Raw genomic sequence first — 17,169 nt, forward strand, 5'->3', positions numbered from 1 at the left:
AAAAGCCATTTCGTTTAATCCCCAAATTGTCAGGGTCCATTACAAGTAAATCCGGGACGGAAACCCAAGATGAAACCCGATAAGAGAAGTGGGTCCCCACAGGGAGAGGAGGCTCAAGGCCTTTGTTCTCGTGAGAGTTTCAAAGGAACAAAGCGAAGGCTGTGGCATTACTGCACTGAGTAACCCACACCCACATAGCAGGGAAGCACCTGAAGCATGAAAAAGCCGCACCTTTCCTAATAGCTGGCTTACACCAAGGGCTGGAAAGCCACAGGAAGGCATCACATAACAAGAAGTCAATGACATGTAGCGTTACTGCCCCCCAGCCCAGACACATGGCCCCAGGGCAACGATGGAGATGCAATCAGATAATAGCCCACCACCTCAAGGCTGTTGTGAGATTTAATTTATTAATGCTCATACAGTTTCAGATCTTTGGATGGAAGGTGCAATGTACCTGCTTATTATTACAAAAATATACATTTAAACTTAACTTACACACTGATAACATTTTTCTTTTTTAGTAAACAGACATTTAAAGCTATTTTTGAAAAGCAGTAAAACCTTTCAGGTTCTGCATGGAAATCTCTGGCTGAGCGCCTATATTAGGTTCTTTCCAGCTCTGGCTCCTGTACCTCTATTCCTTTCAACTAATATGGGAGCAAAACAAGCAATAAACATATAAACGCTTTCCCCCTCTATTCTGTTTCTCAGTAAAACAAAACAAGATGTGTTTATATATATTTCTTGTCCTTGTTTCTGGAGGTTGTCTATAGTTTTTGTTAATGCCATAAAAATAAGAGACTAATCTCTTGGAAAGACACACTTCTCCAGAAAGAAAACAATATTTTAGAGATGAAAAAACATCTTATTAATTTAATCTATTACATTATAATTAAAATATAAAAAGGCACTTCTCTAATCCAACTTTAGGACACTACTTTTTCAGCCTGTTTTGGACGGTCATTGCAGGACACAGTAATTCTGTGTCCTGTTTAATGGGCAGATTAAATTGTCACAAAAATGGCAAAACTATTCCAAAATATTACTTTAAATATATGATAAATTGAACACCAACAAAAACGAAAGATCTGTAGGGATATGTATATGTTGCCTCCTATATATGTTACCTATTTGCTGCATCATTTCTACCTACTGCATCTGAGGAAATGAGCTGAAGCTCACGAAAGCTTATGCCTGCAGAAATTAAATTTGTTAGTCTTTAAAGTGCTACAGATCTCTCTTTGTTTTTGCTGTATACAGACGAACACGGCTACCTCTCTGAACACCAACAATTTGTTTTGAATGTTAGGGACTGTGCAACATTTTATGATACATTACATACTTTACTTTGAGAATTAGATCAGTCATGAGAAACAGTAAGAATAGAAAGCTCAAAGGCAAGTGACAATTTACAACTTTTAATTTAAATTACTGTGTTTTGGAGATGGGTGTTGAGAGATTATAATGACAGAAGGAACCACTGTGATCAACTAGTCTGACCTCCTGTATAAGGCAGCCCATATAATTGGCCAGAATTAATTCCTGTTTGAACTAGAGCATGGTAGGTTATGGGCTAGGGCAGAGGTGAAGTTGTTCCCAACTTTGTGGCATAGACTCACCTCTGTTATATATGAACTCCCCCACACTAGGAGGGTGCCTACACAGCCTCCTGCCTACAGCCAAACAAATCTCCATCCAGTGTCATATTAATCCCTGCCCTGCTCTCATAGCCAACAAAAGACAGGAACAGAAAGAGTTGGAAGAGTAAGGCCTTGTCTACATCAGAAAGTTGCACCAATTTAACAATATATATTTAAATTAAACCAGTGAATACCTATGTACACACTCTTGTTTTGATTTAGTTTAAATCAATTAGAAATTTGTTTAAGCTACATTGAAAAAAGCCTTTCAAAACAAGAGTATGCACGTAGGAATTTTCACTGATTTAAACGAAATTGGTTTAACATCACACCTTTAGTTAAACTGGTGCAACACTCTTGTGTAAATAAGGCCTCAGAAAGGTAGGATAGGTCAGCCATTTATGGCACCACACTTATTTTCATGTTACAGGGTGATTGCATAAAGACCCAAATCAAAACTGAACACTTCTATTTTGTCTAACTTGACAATGCAACTCTCACAGACAGCAAGAGCAATTATCAATGCCATCATGCAATCCTCACGTTTAAAAAAAATGTTTTGTCTTGAAACTGTTCAAAAAAGACTCAAACTGAAGAAATGTAATTAAAAAAAAGTGAAGGCTCATCTCTCTCAGGGTGACAGCAAAATGGTCTGTTAGATAATCCATTGCACAAATTGTCCTAATATAGGGGTTAGCATCAGAGATAGGCCTGAGCTGCACTTTCCAAACCCCCAAAGAGTCAGGAGCAGTTCAGAATACAGAGAATTTAGTGATCTTATTGGTTGAATATTCCTTGTTGCTTTATAATGATGGTAAATCCCTATGTTTGTTTATCCCATTCTTCAGAGTAGCCAAACTATTTACATTTATAAGACGCCTGCTCTGTGAGTCATTCCAATAAGTAATTTAACAAGTAGGAAATATTATTCCAAGTACTGGAAGTCATTTGCATCTTCTGTTTGTAATTATTCAGACTCCATTCTAGATGAAGAAATAAATGCAATTTTAATATAGCTTTTCAGGTTAGTTCTGGATTGTTAGGATAGATACAAATTCATGAATTTATACCAACTATTGCATAACTGTGGTATCAGGACCAGGGAATAAAGTCTTTGTATAAGGGATCTTGATACATATTCCCTAGGAAAAATATTATGAAAATATATGCCATTTGGTGCAATTTAGTGCTTTGCAAAAGCAAACAAATAAACAAAACCCAGTTATCCCTATCAGGGATGGTTTAGTAGTGTGCAGAGGGGTAGGAATTCCAACAAAGATAGAGAAAGCCCTCTCCATTCCCTACCCCATCAACATGAACACTACATGGTTTAATTCTTGAACAAACTATGCCTCTGTTGTAAAGTGGTGAATGCTCTGCAGCTCCCTGCCAACAGGCCATTCCTACCAGTGGGACTAAAGTGTTCATTGTTTAGTCTTTCAATTTTTATATTGACCAACAGTGAATGTTTAATTTGGTGCAGAATGGGGCGAGATACAATATAAAATGGGAACTGACTAGTATGCAATCTCAGAAAATACAAAAAAACACTCACACAATTAAAAACTTTTAAACTAAGTTCCAATTGGAAAATATACTCAAAGAAACTATTTAAATGACTGAAATAACTAGCCTTTTTACAAATTTGCTTTTCATATCAAAGTGGCTTCTTACACAATTACAAAATCATTTAAACAGCACAGTGATTAAGGCTGTATGTGTTTGGCATTGCTATGATTTCCGTGACCAAAAATGTCACTTTTAAGGTATTGTAACATCATCGTGGGGTCAGATCCCCAGCTGGTGTAAATCAGCATAACTCTATTGAACTTTACTGAGTTGCACTGATTTGCACCAGTTGAGGATCTGGCCCCTGGTCCTTTTTCATCCTGGTCTGTCTGCTACTGAGCAAGAATCTCTTCCATTAATTATTATTTACAGATTTGACTCTTTATTGGGTTTTTCTGTTGTCCTGTCTTAAAATGGTTTCAGACTATTAATAGCTGTTTAACACTTTTCTAATGGAAAAGAAATGTAAACAATTTAAATATTGTATGCCTTAGTTTTTTCCTTTTTAACCCACTCCCTGCAATATTCTGAATTTTGCATATTTTTCTGTGACAAAGCCATCACTTTCCCATTTTTATCATTACAATCAGACCTAACAAATGATATACAAATAATACTACATATGACTAGTTAACACAGTGATTTAGTATATTATCTTCTTACATCCTGCTTAGGTCACAAGGGAAAAAAATATGGGTAAAATCCTGGCCCCATCAATTTCAATGGGAGTTTTGTCATAGGCTTTAACAGGCTCAAGATTCCATACTTGATGTTCTAAACATATTCCTCAAGTGGACAAAACCACAGTGCAAACTGGAACAATTCAGCTACAATTCCTCCTAATGGCAGGCTAGCAAATGGATAGCAGTGATAAAACAGATTAGAACTGAGAGGCACTGGCAAAGATTTCTGATAAGGGTTACAAAGCACCTACACATCATTCATTATTACCATAATCTCAATTTTATCAGCATTAACAATTAATAAATTCTTCTGAAAATAAAAGGAACATGAACATTTCTGAATGTAAAAGTACCTAAACTTTGTCCACTAAGAAATTTAAAAAACCCCACCCATACAGATCTATCTTTATGCTGTGGTAGGTGATACAGAGAATTATCAGGGCTGAATCTCTCTTAGGTTGAGTTTCTTTTCAGGGAGCTGGATATAGTTCTAATTCTCCATCTGGCACCAGCCCTGGTGAAGAATAGGTCAGCCTATGGCCTAACCTGCACCAGCTGGCAATGGTCCCCAAAGGAAGCTGAGGATAGATGGAATACAGTGTTACATCAGACATGCCTCTTTTCTGCCTTCAACATATTGCTCCTTCCCAGGGTTGTGGGGAAGGGTGATGTAAGAGGCAGCTATCCTGACTCAGCGCCACTCCTGTGCACTTGGGGAATCTCCAACAGAAGTGATAAGTCCAGATTCCATCCCCTTTGTAGCACAACAAAAGAGATGGAGGGGGGAGAGAATCTGGCTCTTACTGTTTTTCCTTTTTCAAAATAATCCACATGAAAAGAGCTCCATTTTGTAGTTACTTAAGGGCTCTTCAACTGGAGAGTTACAGTCAATGAGAGAAGTTGGAGATAGAAAATACTCAGCTTTCACTCATGGACTGCAGCAGAATACCTTGAAATGTAGTGATCACCATTAAAAGTCAATATTCACCATCAGTTAACACACAAGTGGTGCTTGAGTTACTGCCCTAAATATAGGGAAAAACTGACCTCAGCTACAACAGTTTGACAGTCATTGGGAAATTGTAATTTTTTTAATAGACGAGCACCAAGTTATCTGACTGTTCTGTATGCCTAAGGGATATGCTGTGCAAGATCACAATGCAGACTGAAGGTGGTGGACTTGAGCAGCTAGAGTTCAACAATATTCTTCTTAATTATCAAGAGCTCTAAAGAAGGAAAGAGGAGGAGAACTGGGTGGAAAGGTAGTTTTCATTTTGGAAGAGTGATTATCTGGTTATCTCCCAATAAAATTGTTATTTTGTATTTTATTGCTTAATTATATTTTACAGGAAATAAATTAACTCTTCATCCAATATACTAACTAGATAGGAAATACTATCAGCAACAGACAACGCTATTTGTCTGGTAATACTCAAAACATTCACTCATCTGTGCCTTACTGTTAAGCCTATGAGAGATAACTGTCACCACCACTTTATTTTGCAGTTTCTTGAATTTGACTCAAAAAGCCATTTTTTGTTTAGCATGTTTGTTTGTATTCAGAGTTTTAAAAATGAATGAACCCAATAACCATCATTCTATTAAGGACTTTAAATCTGGAACATTTTTTATCTGGAAGTCCAGTAACATCTGTCCAAATGCCTTGCCCTGTAGAAAGAACAAAACAAAAAATAGACTGCATTGTGTGAAACAAGTATCAAAAATTAATTTACATATTTAAATATACCATCTTTGCAAAAATATTTTTTAAATTAAAAAAGTTGTTGAAACAAACAGGATATCACACTTCAACATTACATAACATCCCTGAATTTTGATGTATTTCAAGTCTGGATCTGAATTTTGCAGACTAAAACAATATCCAATTATATAATGTTTCAACCAGCTTTTGGGGTCATTTCCTCAGGCCTTGAACTGCAAATCCACATAGGTTCTCTCTCTTCTATTTCTTTGACTTTGCTACTCATGTCAGACTTTCCTAAGTCAAGTTTTTGAACTTTTACTTAAGATTTACAATCATTTAAACTTTGGTAGGTAGAGCTAAGCTTTTCCTGTTTTAATTTATTTATTTACTTATTTTAAATACTGCATATCAGAGTTCAGTGAGCTTGATCTGTTTGCTTTATAGGTTTTTTTATTTAGGGCTCAATTCTGACACAATTCATGTCGAATTGTATTTTATTCTGTGAATAGTTTGGTTGATTTCAGTGGGTCTACTTGTGAAATAAGGTATTTCTCAGCATGAATAAGGATGGCAGAATTGGCCACCAATACCATGTGTGTACTGTTGGGCCTTTGTGCACAGTTTACAAGGTATTTCTGATCTTTAATGTCACTTAATATTTGGGATGTAGGTTTTCAAAGGGATTTTTTTTTTCCTGCCTCCCCAATAACATGAAACTAATGCACACACAAAGTTAGTCTCATTTCTAGCATCTGGGTTGTACTTGGAGAAAGACCATACATGTGGAGTACAATGGCAAAACTCTTGATTTGACTTAGTTTTGGATGATTTGACTGATTCCTGGCAAAATGTTATCCCAGTCTCTCTGTCAGTGTTGGGTCTGGCTCCTCCTCCTTTTTTTTTGGTACTTTTTCAAGAATTTGACATCAAAAGAACTTTCCATGCTAAAAATAATCTTTTATTTAGTCACATCTATCAAAGTGACTGAGCAAGCTTTCTGGGACAGGGTAGGCAGGCAGAAAGCTGTAGGAGAGTGGGGAGGCAAGCGAGGAACGCAAAGAGCGGAACATTTTACAATAGCTGCAGCATAGTTTAACATGCATTCCCACTCAGGTTCACAAAGGCACAGGATTCTCACCACACCCATAACCTACAGGCCATACCCTTTGTGAAGAAAGTGTACTAGTGGACATGATGGCAATAGTACTCTGCCTGTGTCCTGCAAATTATGCTGGGGTGGGCGGACTAGGAGTATGTCTACATTGCAGTTAAAAACCCGGGGCTGGCCTCGGGCAGTTGACTTTGACCTTAGGCTAAGACACTGTTTAACTGAGGTGTAGACATTTGGGCTCGGGCTGGAGCTCTGGCTCTAGGACCCCGCAAGGATGTAGTCCAAGCCCAAACATCCACACCTCAATTAAATAGCCCCTTAGCCCAAGCCCTGCAAGCCCAAGATACCTGGCATGGGCCAGCCACAGGTGACTGACTGCAGTGTAAACACACCCTAACAAACTTCCGTGCCTCCATCTTCCCTCTGCACACTTACATAGGATTAACCAGAATTAAATCCTGGCCAGATTCTCAGTTGGTGTGAATTGGTGTGGCTCCATAAAAGTCGGTGGAGCTACACCAATTAAATATCTGACCAAAATCAATGGAGTTACACCAGTTGGGAATCTGGTCCTCTGTATACTAGAATACACACAAAACCAAGTAGTCTAGCAAATACTTACTCTCCAAAAACATGACTGCATTTTTTTGAGAAGCTAAATTCACTGGTATGTCAAAAACACAGCTGACACATCACAAAGCATAGCAACTTCACCGTTCATAAAGCCTACAAATCCATCATTTTGCATATAAAACCAATCTTTTCCACCAACTGCACTATGCATCACTGCTTAGATTTCAAACTTGGAAGAATGAATGAGAGACTCTGTTTCTGTGAAATTTAAAGGTAGCTGTGCAGTCAAAAGCAGATTATTACTCCATCTCAGTGTTTGTTAAAAAGAGTCTGTAATATAAAGTCATGAAAAATAACTAAAATCAAACTCAAGGCCAGGATACATACCTGTGGGTCACTTCTTAAGGATGCAATGCCGCCACCACCAAGGGAATTTTTCAAAACAAAATTTAATCCATGTATTCCTGGCAATTCATATCTTTAAAGGTAAGATTTAGAATTAAGTTTGTTTTACAGTAGATTTAGATTAATTTCTAGTGAAAGTCAGCACTTAGAAATTCAAGATCCAAATAATTATTTAAGGACTGTGATGATGCCCTCATTTTGACTCAAGCACAAAAATTAGAAGTGAAATAAACTAAACAAACTCCACCTTAATTGTAACAAGGTAGGATATAAACTTGGTTGGTCTTTTCTAATTAAGCTGTACAACAATTCTGACTATATCATGTTATAATATTAATAAACTAAGGTAGTTTTCTTTTAATTAGGTAACAACTGTATCCTAAATTGGATGGGCAAATTGCAAAACTTTAGTGCAGGAACCAATCCAAACAGAGGGATTATAGTGTCCAGAGTAGGAGGACTGTAATATTTCAAAGTCCTGTTACTGAAAAGTATCTGTATAGTAATAAATCAAATCTCTGACATTGTTTTAGCTAAGAATGGCTTTCGTAAGAACATAAGAACAGCCATACTGGGTCAGACCAATGGTCCATCTAGCCCACTATCTTGTCTTCTGACCGTGGCCAATGCCAGGTGTTTCAGAGGGAATGAACAGAACAGGTAAATCATCAAGTGATCTATCCCGTCGCCCATTCCCAACTTTTGGCAAACAGAGGCTAGGTACACTTCAGAGCATTGTTTTGCATCCCTGCTAATCCTGGCTAATAGCCATTGATGGACTTATCCTCAATGAACTTATCTAGTTCTTTTTGAACCCTGTTATAGTCTTGTCCTTCACAACATCCTCTGGCAAAGAATTCCACAGGTTGACTGTGTGAATACATACTTCCTTTTGTTTGTTTTAAACCTGCTGCCTATTAATTTCATTTGACCCCTAGTTCTTGTGTTATGAGAAGGAATAAATAACACTTCCTTATTTACTTTCTGCACACCAGTCATGATTTTATAGGCCTCCATCATATCCCCCCTTGGTCATCTCTTTTGTAAGCTGAAAAGTCCCAGTCTTATTAACCTCTCCTCATATGGAAGCTGTTCCATACCCTTAATCATTTTTGTTGCCCTTTTCTGTACCTTTACCAATTCCAATATATCTTTTTTGAGATAGGGCGACCACATCTGCATGAAGTATTCAAGATTCAGCCAATCAGGAATTCAGATGCTATCAGTTATTGAGAAATAGCCATTTTATGATTTTGCAAATCAGACATCCAAAACCAATTAGAATGTAGGGAATTTTAGTGGAATAAAAATGTAGAATTATTCTTCCGTAACTGTTTGGATCTGTGCTCTTTGATAAGGTAAAACAATTTTGCTTAGGCTAATAGATATTAACTTAAAAGAGCAGTTAATGGCACATTTACTTCAATAGCTTTGCAGTAATTTTTTATAACATTTCTAGCTAAACATTAGGATTGCAGAAACACTGTGATAGGCAGTATTTTCATTATCAGTGGGTCCATGTGTTTGTGCGTACAAAACACAACATTTGCATGTGTACAGTAGTTAATTAAATCCCTGATCTTTCTTTGGCTAAAAATGGCTTTTAGCCAATTAGGAATACATATGCTATCAGTTATTGAGAAATAACCATACTATGATTCTGCAAATCAGTGCATAAAATGGCAACTACTTTATATAGATGCACAAACAAAAGCACCAGGAAATATTATGGGTACATTTGTGGAGGTTCAAATGTGAACACTGTTCAAACACAAAAAAGGCTGTAATGATGGATTACAATGCGTTATACTGCATCAACCAAAATACGTGTTACCCAGTAAATTTACCCAGCATTGATATATACTGTAATTGTGTAAAATCTAAAACAATTTAAGAAAAGATTATATTTGTGCAATTCACTCAATATTTTTGAAATATGCTTTTAAATAGCTGACCCCCCCCCAAAAAAAAAACAACAAATAAAAACACTTCAAAGAACATTAAGCTTGTGACAGAAACTAATGAAACAAAGAAAATTCACTGTTCTAACTGAATTCCATAACTAGGCACAATGGGGTGCCTCTTTAATTACTTCCTTTAAAGTGCAGTGCGTAGGTATTTCATTAGAGAGAAGACTTTCCTGTGAGTTCCCTGTTAACTCTAGCCACATTACACTTTGCATGTATTTTTGTTAAGTGAATTTATACATGAAGAGAAAGAGAGCACTCTTCCTAGTTAAGAGTGAGCTGGAGGTGAAATTACAGGTTTTTGAGAAGAGATGTTTGTGTAAGAGGTGTGTGGTAGGAATAATATAGGAGGCTGATTATTGCGCATTAAATCTACGGATAGACATAACAGTGGATTTTAAGTCTCCGTACGCATGTAAGTATAGTTTTCTCATTGCTTAATTTTGTTTAAAATGACTCATATGTTTACTAGAATTTATCTCACAAATATTGTCTTTTTGAACATGGGAACCCTTATCTATAGGAAAAGAAAATAACCATACCCCAAAGAGAAACAAAGAAGCCAGAAAATGCTCCCAGAGCAACTTTGTTACTCTCCCTCATTCAAGAGAATAGAGACCTCAGAACTGTAACTATTTTTAATCTTGTTTCCTAAATTTAGCCATAATTCTGAATATAACAATTTATATGTATGATTCTGACATTTTCCTTTACTATGTGTGTATATATATATACACACACACATACAATTAGAAGCATGCAGAATTAAAAGTGATAAAAGCTAGGTGCAGCTGAAGTGCTGACAAGAGCCTCAGAGTTTGTATCTGATTAATAGTGCAAACGATGGCATATAATGAACTAATTAAGACAAAAGAGAAGGATTTTATTAGTTTTTTAGAAAGAATTTATTATTTCCTTTTGAAGAAAGGAAGACAAAGTTTATTTCTACAGTTTTATTCTGTATTTCTAATCTTTCTCTAAATAAATCTGAATATGAATATGCAATGTGTTGTGTATAACTCTGAAAAATGTAGTGATTCACAAATAACCCTGCGCTGGCAGGCAGGTGGATAAGGTGACTTAGAAAATCTTTTACATCTTTGAGTTCTATGATTCTATATGTATTGCAGTGCCTTGCTAACACATTCACACTGCTTTCAACTGCAGCATTGCTCAGGCCTGTCTTTTTGCAGAGTTCCAGAGACTGGCATTCTTTTCTAAAGTTAGAGCTAGTTTCTGGGCGAATGTTATATTTTCCTTGCTGTCAGAAAAGATATCCAAATTTGTCTGACTATTCCATTTTGAGGTTGCATATCACTTATGAAAAAGGCAAAAAGTGCAATTAATTCAAGACAAATTTGCTTTATGTGGAGAATATGACCTTTGTTGTTAGATGTTACCTGAAACTCTGAAAGCTTCAGCGAGTATGCAATTACAGGTATGTCTAACAAAAGTAATTTCCCTTCCAGGCTGTATGCCTATGTATTTTACCAGCCTTAAAGAAATGTCATAACAGGCAAAATGATGTTAATTTCTGATCTGTAACGAAGCACAGCCATGCTAGAACACACTCTTTTAAAAAAAAGGTACAAAAATATTATTTTGGTTTTCAAATTATAATTTTCAAAAAGTCATTCACTTTTCCATATTTCCAACACTGTCTGTTTAAACAGCAAGATTGCTTGGTTTATTTCTAGTTTTCACATTCATAAAAATGTGTTGTAGTCTAAAAAGAAACTTTCAGATCTGAAACATGTGAGCATAATCCTTATAATCTAAAAAAAAACTCTATAAAAGGATCCATTATTTTCCCCAGTAGCTTTTCATTTTAATCACAGAGTCCCATTATTACATCATTAAAAGAAGCCAAAACCAGAGATGATCTAATTAATCAAAATAAATTGTTGCTATCCAAAACAGAGGGAAACTTCAGCCTGTCAGCCTAAACAGCACTAAGGAGCAAGCAAACCTCTAGTAACTAAGCAGAAAGGACAATGCCAATCTGAGTTGTTTGATGTACGTAGCAATTCTTGTAGCAGATCTATTAAATGCATAGTATTTTCTCATTTTTGTTTCCCTCTACTCAGTTACAGATTAAACTATTTTTAAATTTAACACAAAACATTTATCAGTAAATTCACTTGGTAGCATTTAATAAATAGCAGGTGAGATTCTGTGCTCTCTCTCTAAGACGCACACACAGAATTCCAGCAGGAGTGGGGTGTCACTAAGGTGGACTTTAAGCCTCCTTCCAATCCTGAGCTGCTCCAGGAACAAGAAAGGTCCCTGGTGTGATTTAGATAGAAATATGTAATGATTCTGAGGAGTGTAGCTTTTGCAGATGGCTATAGAACCAGTACCTTATAAAGAAATGGATTCCTAAGCCAGTTATTGGAGACTGACATGCTAGAGGCCCCGCAGCATGGGATAACGTGGCTTCTTCACCATCCTAAGGGTTAGAATTTTACTTTCTTAACTTAGATTCTAGAGTACAATTCTGAGGCAAGGGTTGATACTGTGACAAATTCTTCAGCCAAAACATGTGAGGGCCTGGTGAGGTTTCAACGCTTTTTTTTTTTTAAATCGCAATTTGCAGATTCATTGGAATCTATATATTCCATTTAGACGTTCCAACAAAAACCAAGTAGGGTTCATTAGGTTTCGAAGCCTGCTTGGTTTCCTGCCAGCTCACCTGCCTGGCTCTCTGATAACCTGTCTGGTGGGCTGAGGGGCAGCTGAGAGCCTAAAAGCCCTAGGTCTCAGAACTTCCAAGTCCCCAGCTCCAGGGCAGCCTGCCAGGAAAGCCAGGGCTCCTGGGATCCCCAGTTCCAGGGCAGTTCACAAGGTGGACTTTCAGGCAGTTCGGGCTCCCAGGGTCCCGGGCTCCAGGGCAGCCTGCTGTGCGTCCTGAGCCAAATCCAGAGCACGCAGCGTCCCATCACCTGGCCTGGCAGGGTGCTGGGACTCTGGACAGCTTGGGAAGCCTTGGAAACTAAATGTCATTTTGATGTTTCTGAAAGAAAACATTTTCAGATTTCTGTTTTGCAGAGAATTTAAACACTTTTGGGTTTTGGGTTTAATTAGAACAAAATGGAATTACTTTTCTCCAGACATCTCTATACTGGAGTTTTTTTAAGGTGGTGATTGCTCAGCCTGTGCATTTAATGATGCTATGTAAACCAGAAGTTCTCAAACTGGGGGGCGGGGAGTGTATTCTGAGGGGGGCATGAGAAGCTTTAAGAAAAAAAACTTACTGCGCACATTTTATCCACGGCCATGAATAACTAGCCAAGGTGATCCCTCCAGACAGATCAGGTCCTTAGCTGGTGCTGTGCACTGGACTCAAGATGGCGCTGTGCATTTGGATGGATTTCTGTTAAGCTTGCATAGCATTATATAAAGTTGTTGCCATATATACTTTCATCCGTTTGCTACGACACAGTGTGCACATTTAATTGCAAGCACCCATCACCAGGGCAGTTTTGCTTTTGCTCTTATTACAATGGATCATGGGGTCTGTTTCAATCAATGCCTTGCTGCTTTTCATATTTAGTGAGAGTTGCACGTTGGGTTTTTTTTAATCAGTATATGTAATTGTGTGGTGGGGGAGGGGGCATATACTACTCCAGACACGAACGAGGGGGAGCGATCAAATAAGTTTGAGATGCACTGATGTAAACAATCTGTGCATCAGAATAAAAGATTGCAAACCTGAATTTATGTGTCTTTACATTAAAATAATGGAAAATTATTTCTCTCCAGCAACAATGCATGGATGTGCTAATGTGGACAAGTCAGGAAGATACATACCTTGTGACTAACTTCTCTTCAGGTTGTTCTCGCTCTAAAAGATGCTGGAAATAATCCTCTATAGCCTGAGCACTTAAAGTTTTCTTTAGGTATGGATAATACAGGGGATGTCGTGCTATCACACCTGTTACATGTGACACAGTTAGTTAGAATACAACCAATTTAATCGAGTTATATCTTTATTTTTCAAAACTGATTGAGATCACCTGTCATTTGAAACTGTGCACATAGGTCCTTTTTAATCAACAGCTACACAAAAATAGCTAGAACAGCTTAATGCCCTGCAGTGGGGTGAAGACATAACTAGGTGCATGACATGTAGGAATGCTGCCAGGCCGCATGTTGTTGTTGCAACTGTTTTCTGGTTGAGGATAGTCCTTGCCAATTCATGAAGGACAAAGTACAGGACAGGGTGTGTTGTTTTCCCCCTGCCCCAGAGTAACTCACGTGCACGTGCTGTAGTTGGAGAAGGCATTATGGTAGGTAGGATCAGTCATGGGGATAGAAGGTGTATCTATTGTTTTGCCCTTTCCATGTATGAGATAGGTTGTGAGGGGTGGACATAACTCCATTGTTCTCAAGGCATAGTAGATTCCCAAAAGGTTGGTTTAACTCTACAGTGAAACTGAGGTTCTCTAGGGAGATCAATCGAGCAGGATGATAGCATCTCATATTTGGTTGCCTGTACTGGCCTTGGTATCTGCAGACTTTGAAGTTAGTCCTTGTCCTATAGAGCTAAACTGTTATTTCAAATTTCATTCAAGAAATACCTTCTCTGAATATTTCAAGGAAGTCCATGAATTATGGCGTTCATTCATGGTTTGGCAATGCTATGAAGCCACTGCATGTAGTTATACAACAGAAATCATCAAATTCCACCACTACGGAACAGGAAACAATTGCACAGACAGGGATAAGAAGGTTGTTCTCCTTACACATAAATTAATAAATAATCTACATTATCAGTTTTAGCATGACAGCCGTTAGCAAATCAAATCCCAAACGCACCTTTAACTCATAATGAGCTTTGAACATCACACACACTCATCTTCCAACAAGTAAGAGAGCCATTTGATGCATGCAGAAGTAAGGAACAGAAGGAATTATTAAAAAATACAAGAAGGTGGCTAATCAATATGAGTTTGCAGCATTGGCATACAATGCTTCTTGGTGTCAAAATATAATTCAAAACAATTCCTTACATGTAAATAGAGATTTTCGATTTCTAAACACTATCAATGTTTTTAGCTATATACAAGTTATATGATTTATATGGGGAAAAAACAGTATGTGGTCATGTAATCCAGGGGTTCTCAAAGATTTTTTTGCTGGGACCCCAGCAAAAAAATATTTGAACATATTTCAGGTTGTGACGACTCTCCCGCCCCCACCCAAAAAAAAAAAAAAAGTGATGCCCCCCCATGCCAAGACATCATTACTTCTGTGCTGCTGCTGGGAGCAGCACTGACTACAGAGCACCCGGCCAGCAGCTGCTGTTCTCCGGCCACCCAGCTCTGAAGGGCTCTGGCTGTCAGCCATGCACAGGGTTGACAGCCACAGCCACAGCATGTGTGGGGGCTGACAGCTTGTGATTCCCCTCCCTCAAAATAATCTGATGATCCCTTGAGGGATCCTGTTTGAGAATCCCTGTAATCAATCAATAGTTACAGTGCATATGATGCACAAGAGAATAGAAATAAAGTTGCATAGACAACCTTAATTCTGGCATTTCCTAACTTTTGAGTGCTTGACTTTGCAATGACAACAACATTCTAACAAAGTGTGTGTGTGTGTTGGGGGGAAGTGTTTTATGCAATATGACATACAAATACATATAAAGTACACATAAAATAAACACATGTTGAATAAACTTCAGTTAAGCAGCTAACACACTTGCATGGATGTTTAAAATAAACTACAGAGAATCAAACATATTTCATCAAGAGATCACTAGTGCTGATGTTACAGGGTAGATTTATTTATTTTCTTTTTAGCATCCAGATAATAAGAAAAGAATCCAATTATGATGGGTGTTCTCTTTTTTACTCCAGAGAAGGAACCAATCTGTGCTCTTTCCTTTAAATGGCGAACTCAAGTATGTAGTCATATACCAGAATGTTACCATTTATACTGGAGTAGAGCTGGTCAAAAATATTTCATCATAACTTTTTTTTTTCTAAATCGCAATTTGCAGATTCATCGGAATCTACTTGTTCCAGCAGTGAGTGTCGGAGCCCAGGTCAACTGACTTAGCCTCACATTATGCTGCTAAAAGGCACAAATGACAGTTCAGCACCAATCATTGAAAAGCTAAGTTGCCATTTATGCCTTTGAAAGTTTCCCCTACATTAAAACATTAGAATAGAAAAATACCTATATTTGCAGAGTTGCCTTTGTCTCCACTTCTAGTATAAGCAAGATCTTCTAAACGATATGTATGTGGACCACATGGCAGATCTGTGTAAAAATACAAAATAAATTAATATAATTTAACGATACATACAAATAAATAATAGTATATTTTGATGGAATAGGTGTCTTTGAAGTTTGTGCTTTGTGTACTGTCTCTAGTATTTCCATTAAGATCAACTTATAAAGGTTGTATTTTTAATTGTGTCGGAAATAAGGATATTTTTTAGTGAATAATAGTGTATATGTTTTAATATTTTAGTATATTGGAAATGTATTTCTTGGAGGAAAAAGTGCAAGTCAGTGGAGTACCCACATCTGGAATACATATAGGGACCAGCACTCAAAGAAGAATTGTTGGCTATCTTAAATGTTCATTTCTAGACTTTCTAATATATAAGGCTTTTTCAAGTTGAAGAAGCCCCCTAAAGATGTAACATTTTGGGAGTAGAGGGGGTTAGCTGAACTCTATTAAAACACACTTTCAAACTTTACTTTTTTTTAATAAACTTTTTTGTGTGGCAATCCAACAATTAAGTTGAATTTTGGAGTATAGGGTTGTTTTTTTTCTGACAGTCCTGGAATACAGAATATGATTTCACTGTTTGAAGTGTCAGGTCTCTCACTTTCTAACAAGAGAACTGTGGAAAAAATAGTATGTGATCATATAGTTAAAGACTGTATGATAATTCATATGCACAAGGAGATTGAATTAAAATTACAAAGGCAATCTTAATTCTTCCATTTCCTAACTTTTGAGTGCCATTTCCTAGGTTTTAAAAAAACAAACTGAAAAAACAGAAATTCCATGACATGATGTGGAGACATATTGACAGCCACATGGTTCATGAGAGCAGGTTGGGTCTTTAGCTCCTCTGCAAAGACCTCTGCCAATTGAGCTAACAGAGTAACTGAGAGCTGTAATAGGTTGTTATCATCTGTGTGGACCAGCCAGTAGAAGGAGATGAGGCCAGAGATATTTTGCCAGTGAGTTTCACACTTATGCTGAGAGCAGAGTAAGAACACAGACTCATGAATGCTGGGTTCTGTTCAAGGCTCTGAAGGGAGAGTATGTAGCGGTTGCATACCCTGCTGTCTTATCCCCCCAAGACTGATCACTTCTGCCACTGGCCACTCCAGTCTGTCCTTGTCCCAGTCCCTGCATCCCCTCCGGCCCCCCTCGGTTCTATGTCCAAGCTGTCTCTTAGCTCCTTATCTCAGTCTCCCCTCCTTGCCACCTTCTCAGGCCTGGCTCCTCGCCCCTCAGCATGCCAGTCAACAGCTTCATCCCCCG

General features: G+C 37.6%; 1 protein-coding gene across 1 annotated transcript in view; it reads right to left on the reverse strand.

Moving 5' to 3' along the window:
* Positions 1-397: 397 nt before the first annotated feature.
* LOC137155515 (uncharacterized) overlaps positions 398-17,169 on the reverse strand; it is a 103,364-nt gene continuing 86,592 nt past the window's right edge. Inside the window, exons 17-20 of the mRNA XM_067551855.1 lie at positions 15,840-15,923; positions 13,467-13,590; positions 7,672-7,762; positions 398-5,563 (exon numbers count right to left, since the gene is read on the reverse strand). Of these exons, the coding sequence (XP_067407956.1) occupies positions 5,489-5,563; positions 7,672-7,762; positions 13,467-13,590; positions 15,840-15,923 (374 nt within the window). The 3' untranslated portion in view covers positions 398-5,488. The remainder of the gene's footprint in view (positions 5,564-7,671; positions 7,763-13,466; positions 13,591-15,839; positions 15,924-17,169) is intronic.

This window comes from Emydura macquarii, unplaced genomic scaffold (assembly GCF_026122565.2).
Source record: "Emydura macquarii macquarii isolate MOO-44397 ecotype Brisbane River unplaced genomic scaffold, CSIRO-AGI_Emac_v2 contig_1363, whole genome shotgun sequence".
Taxonomy (NCBI): domain Eukaryota; kingdom Metazoa; phylum Chordata; order Testudines; family Chelidae; genus Emydura; species Emydura macquarii.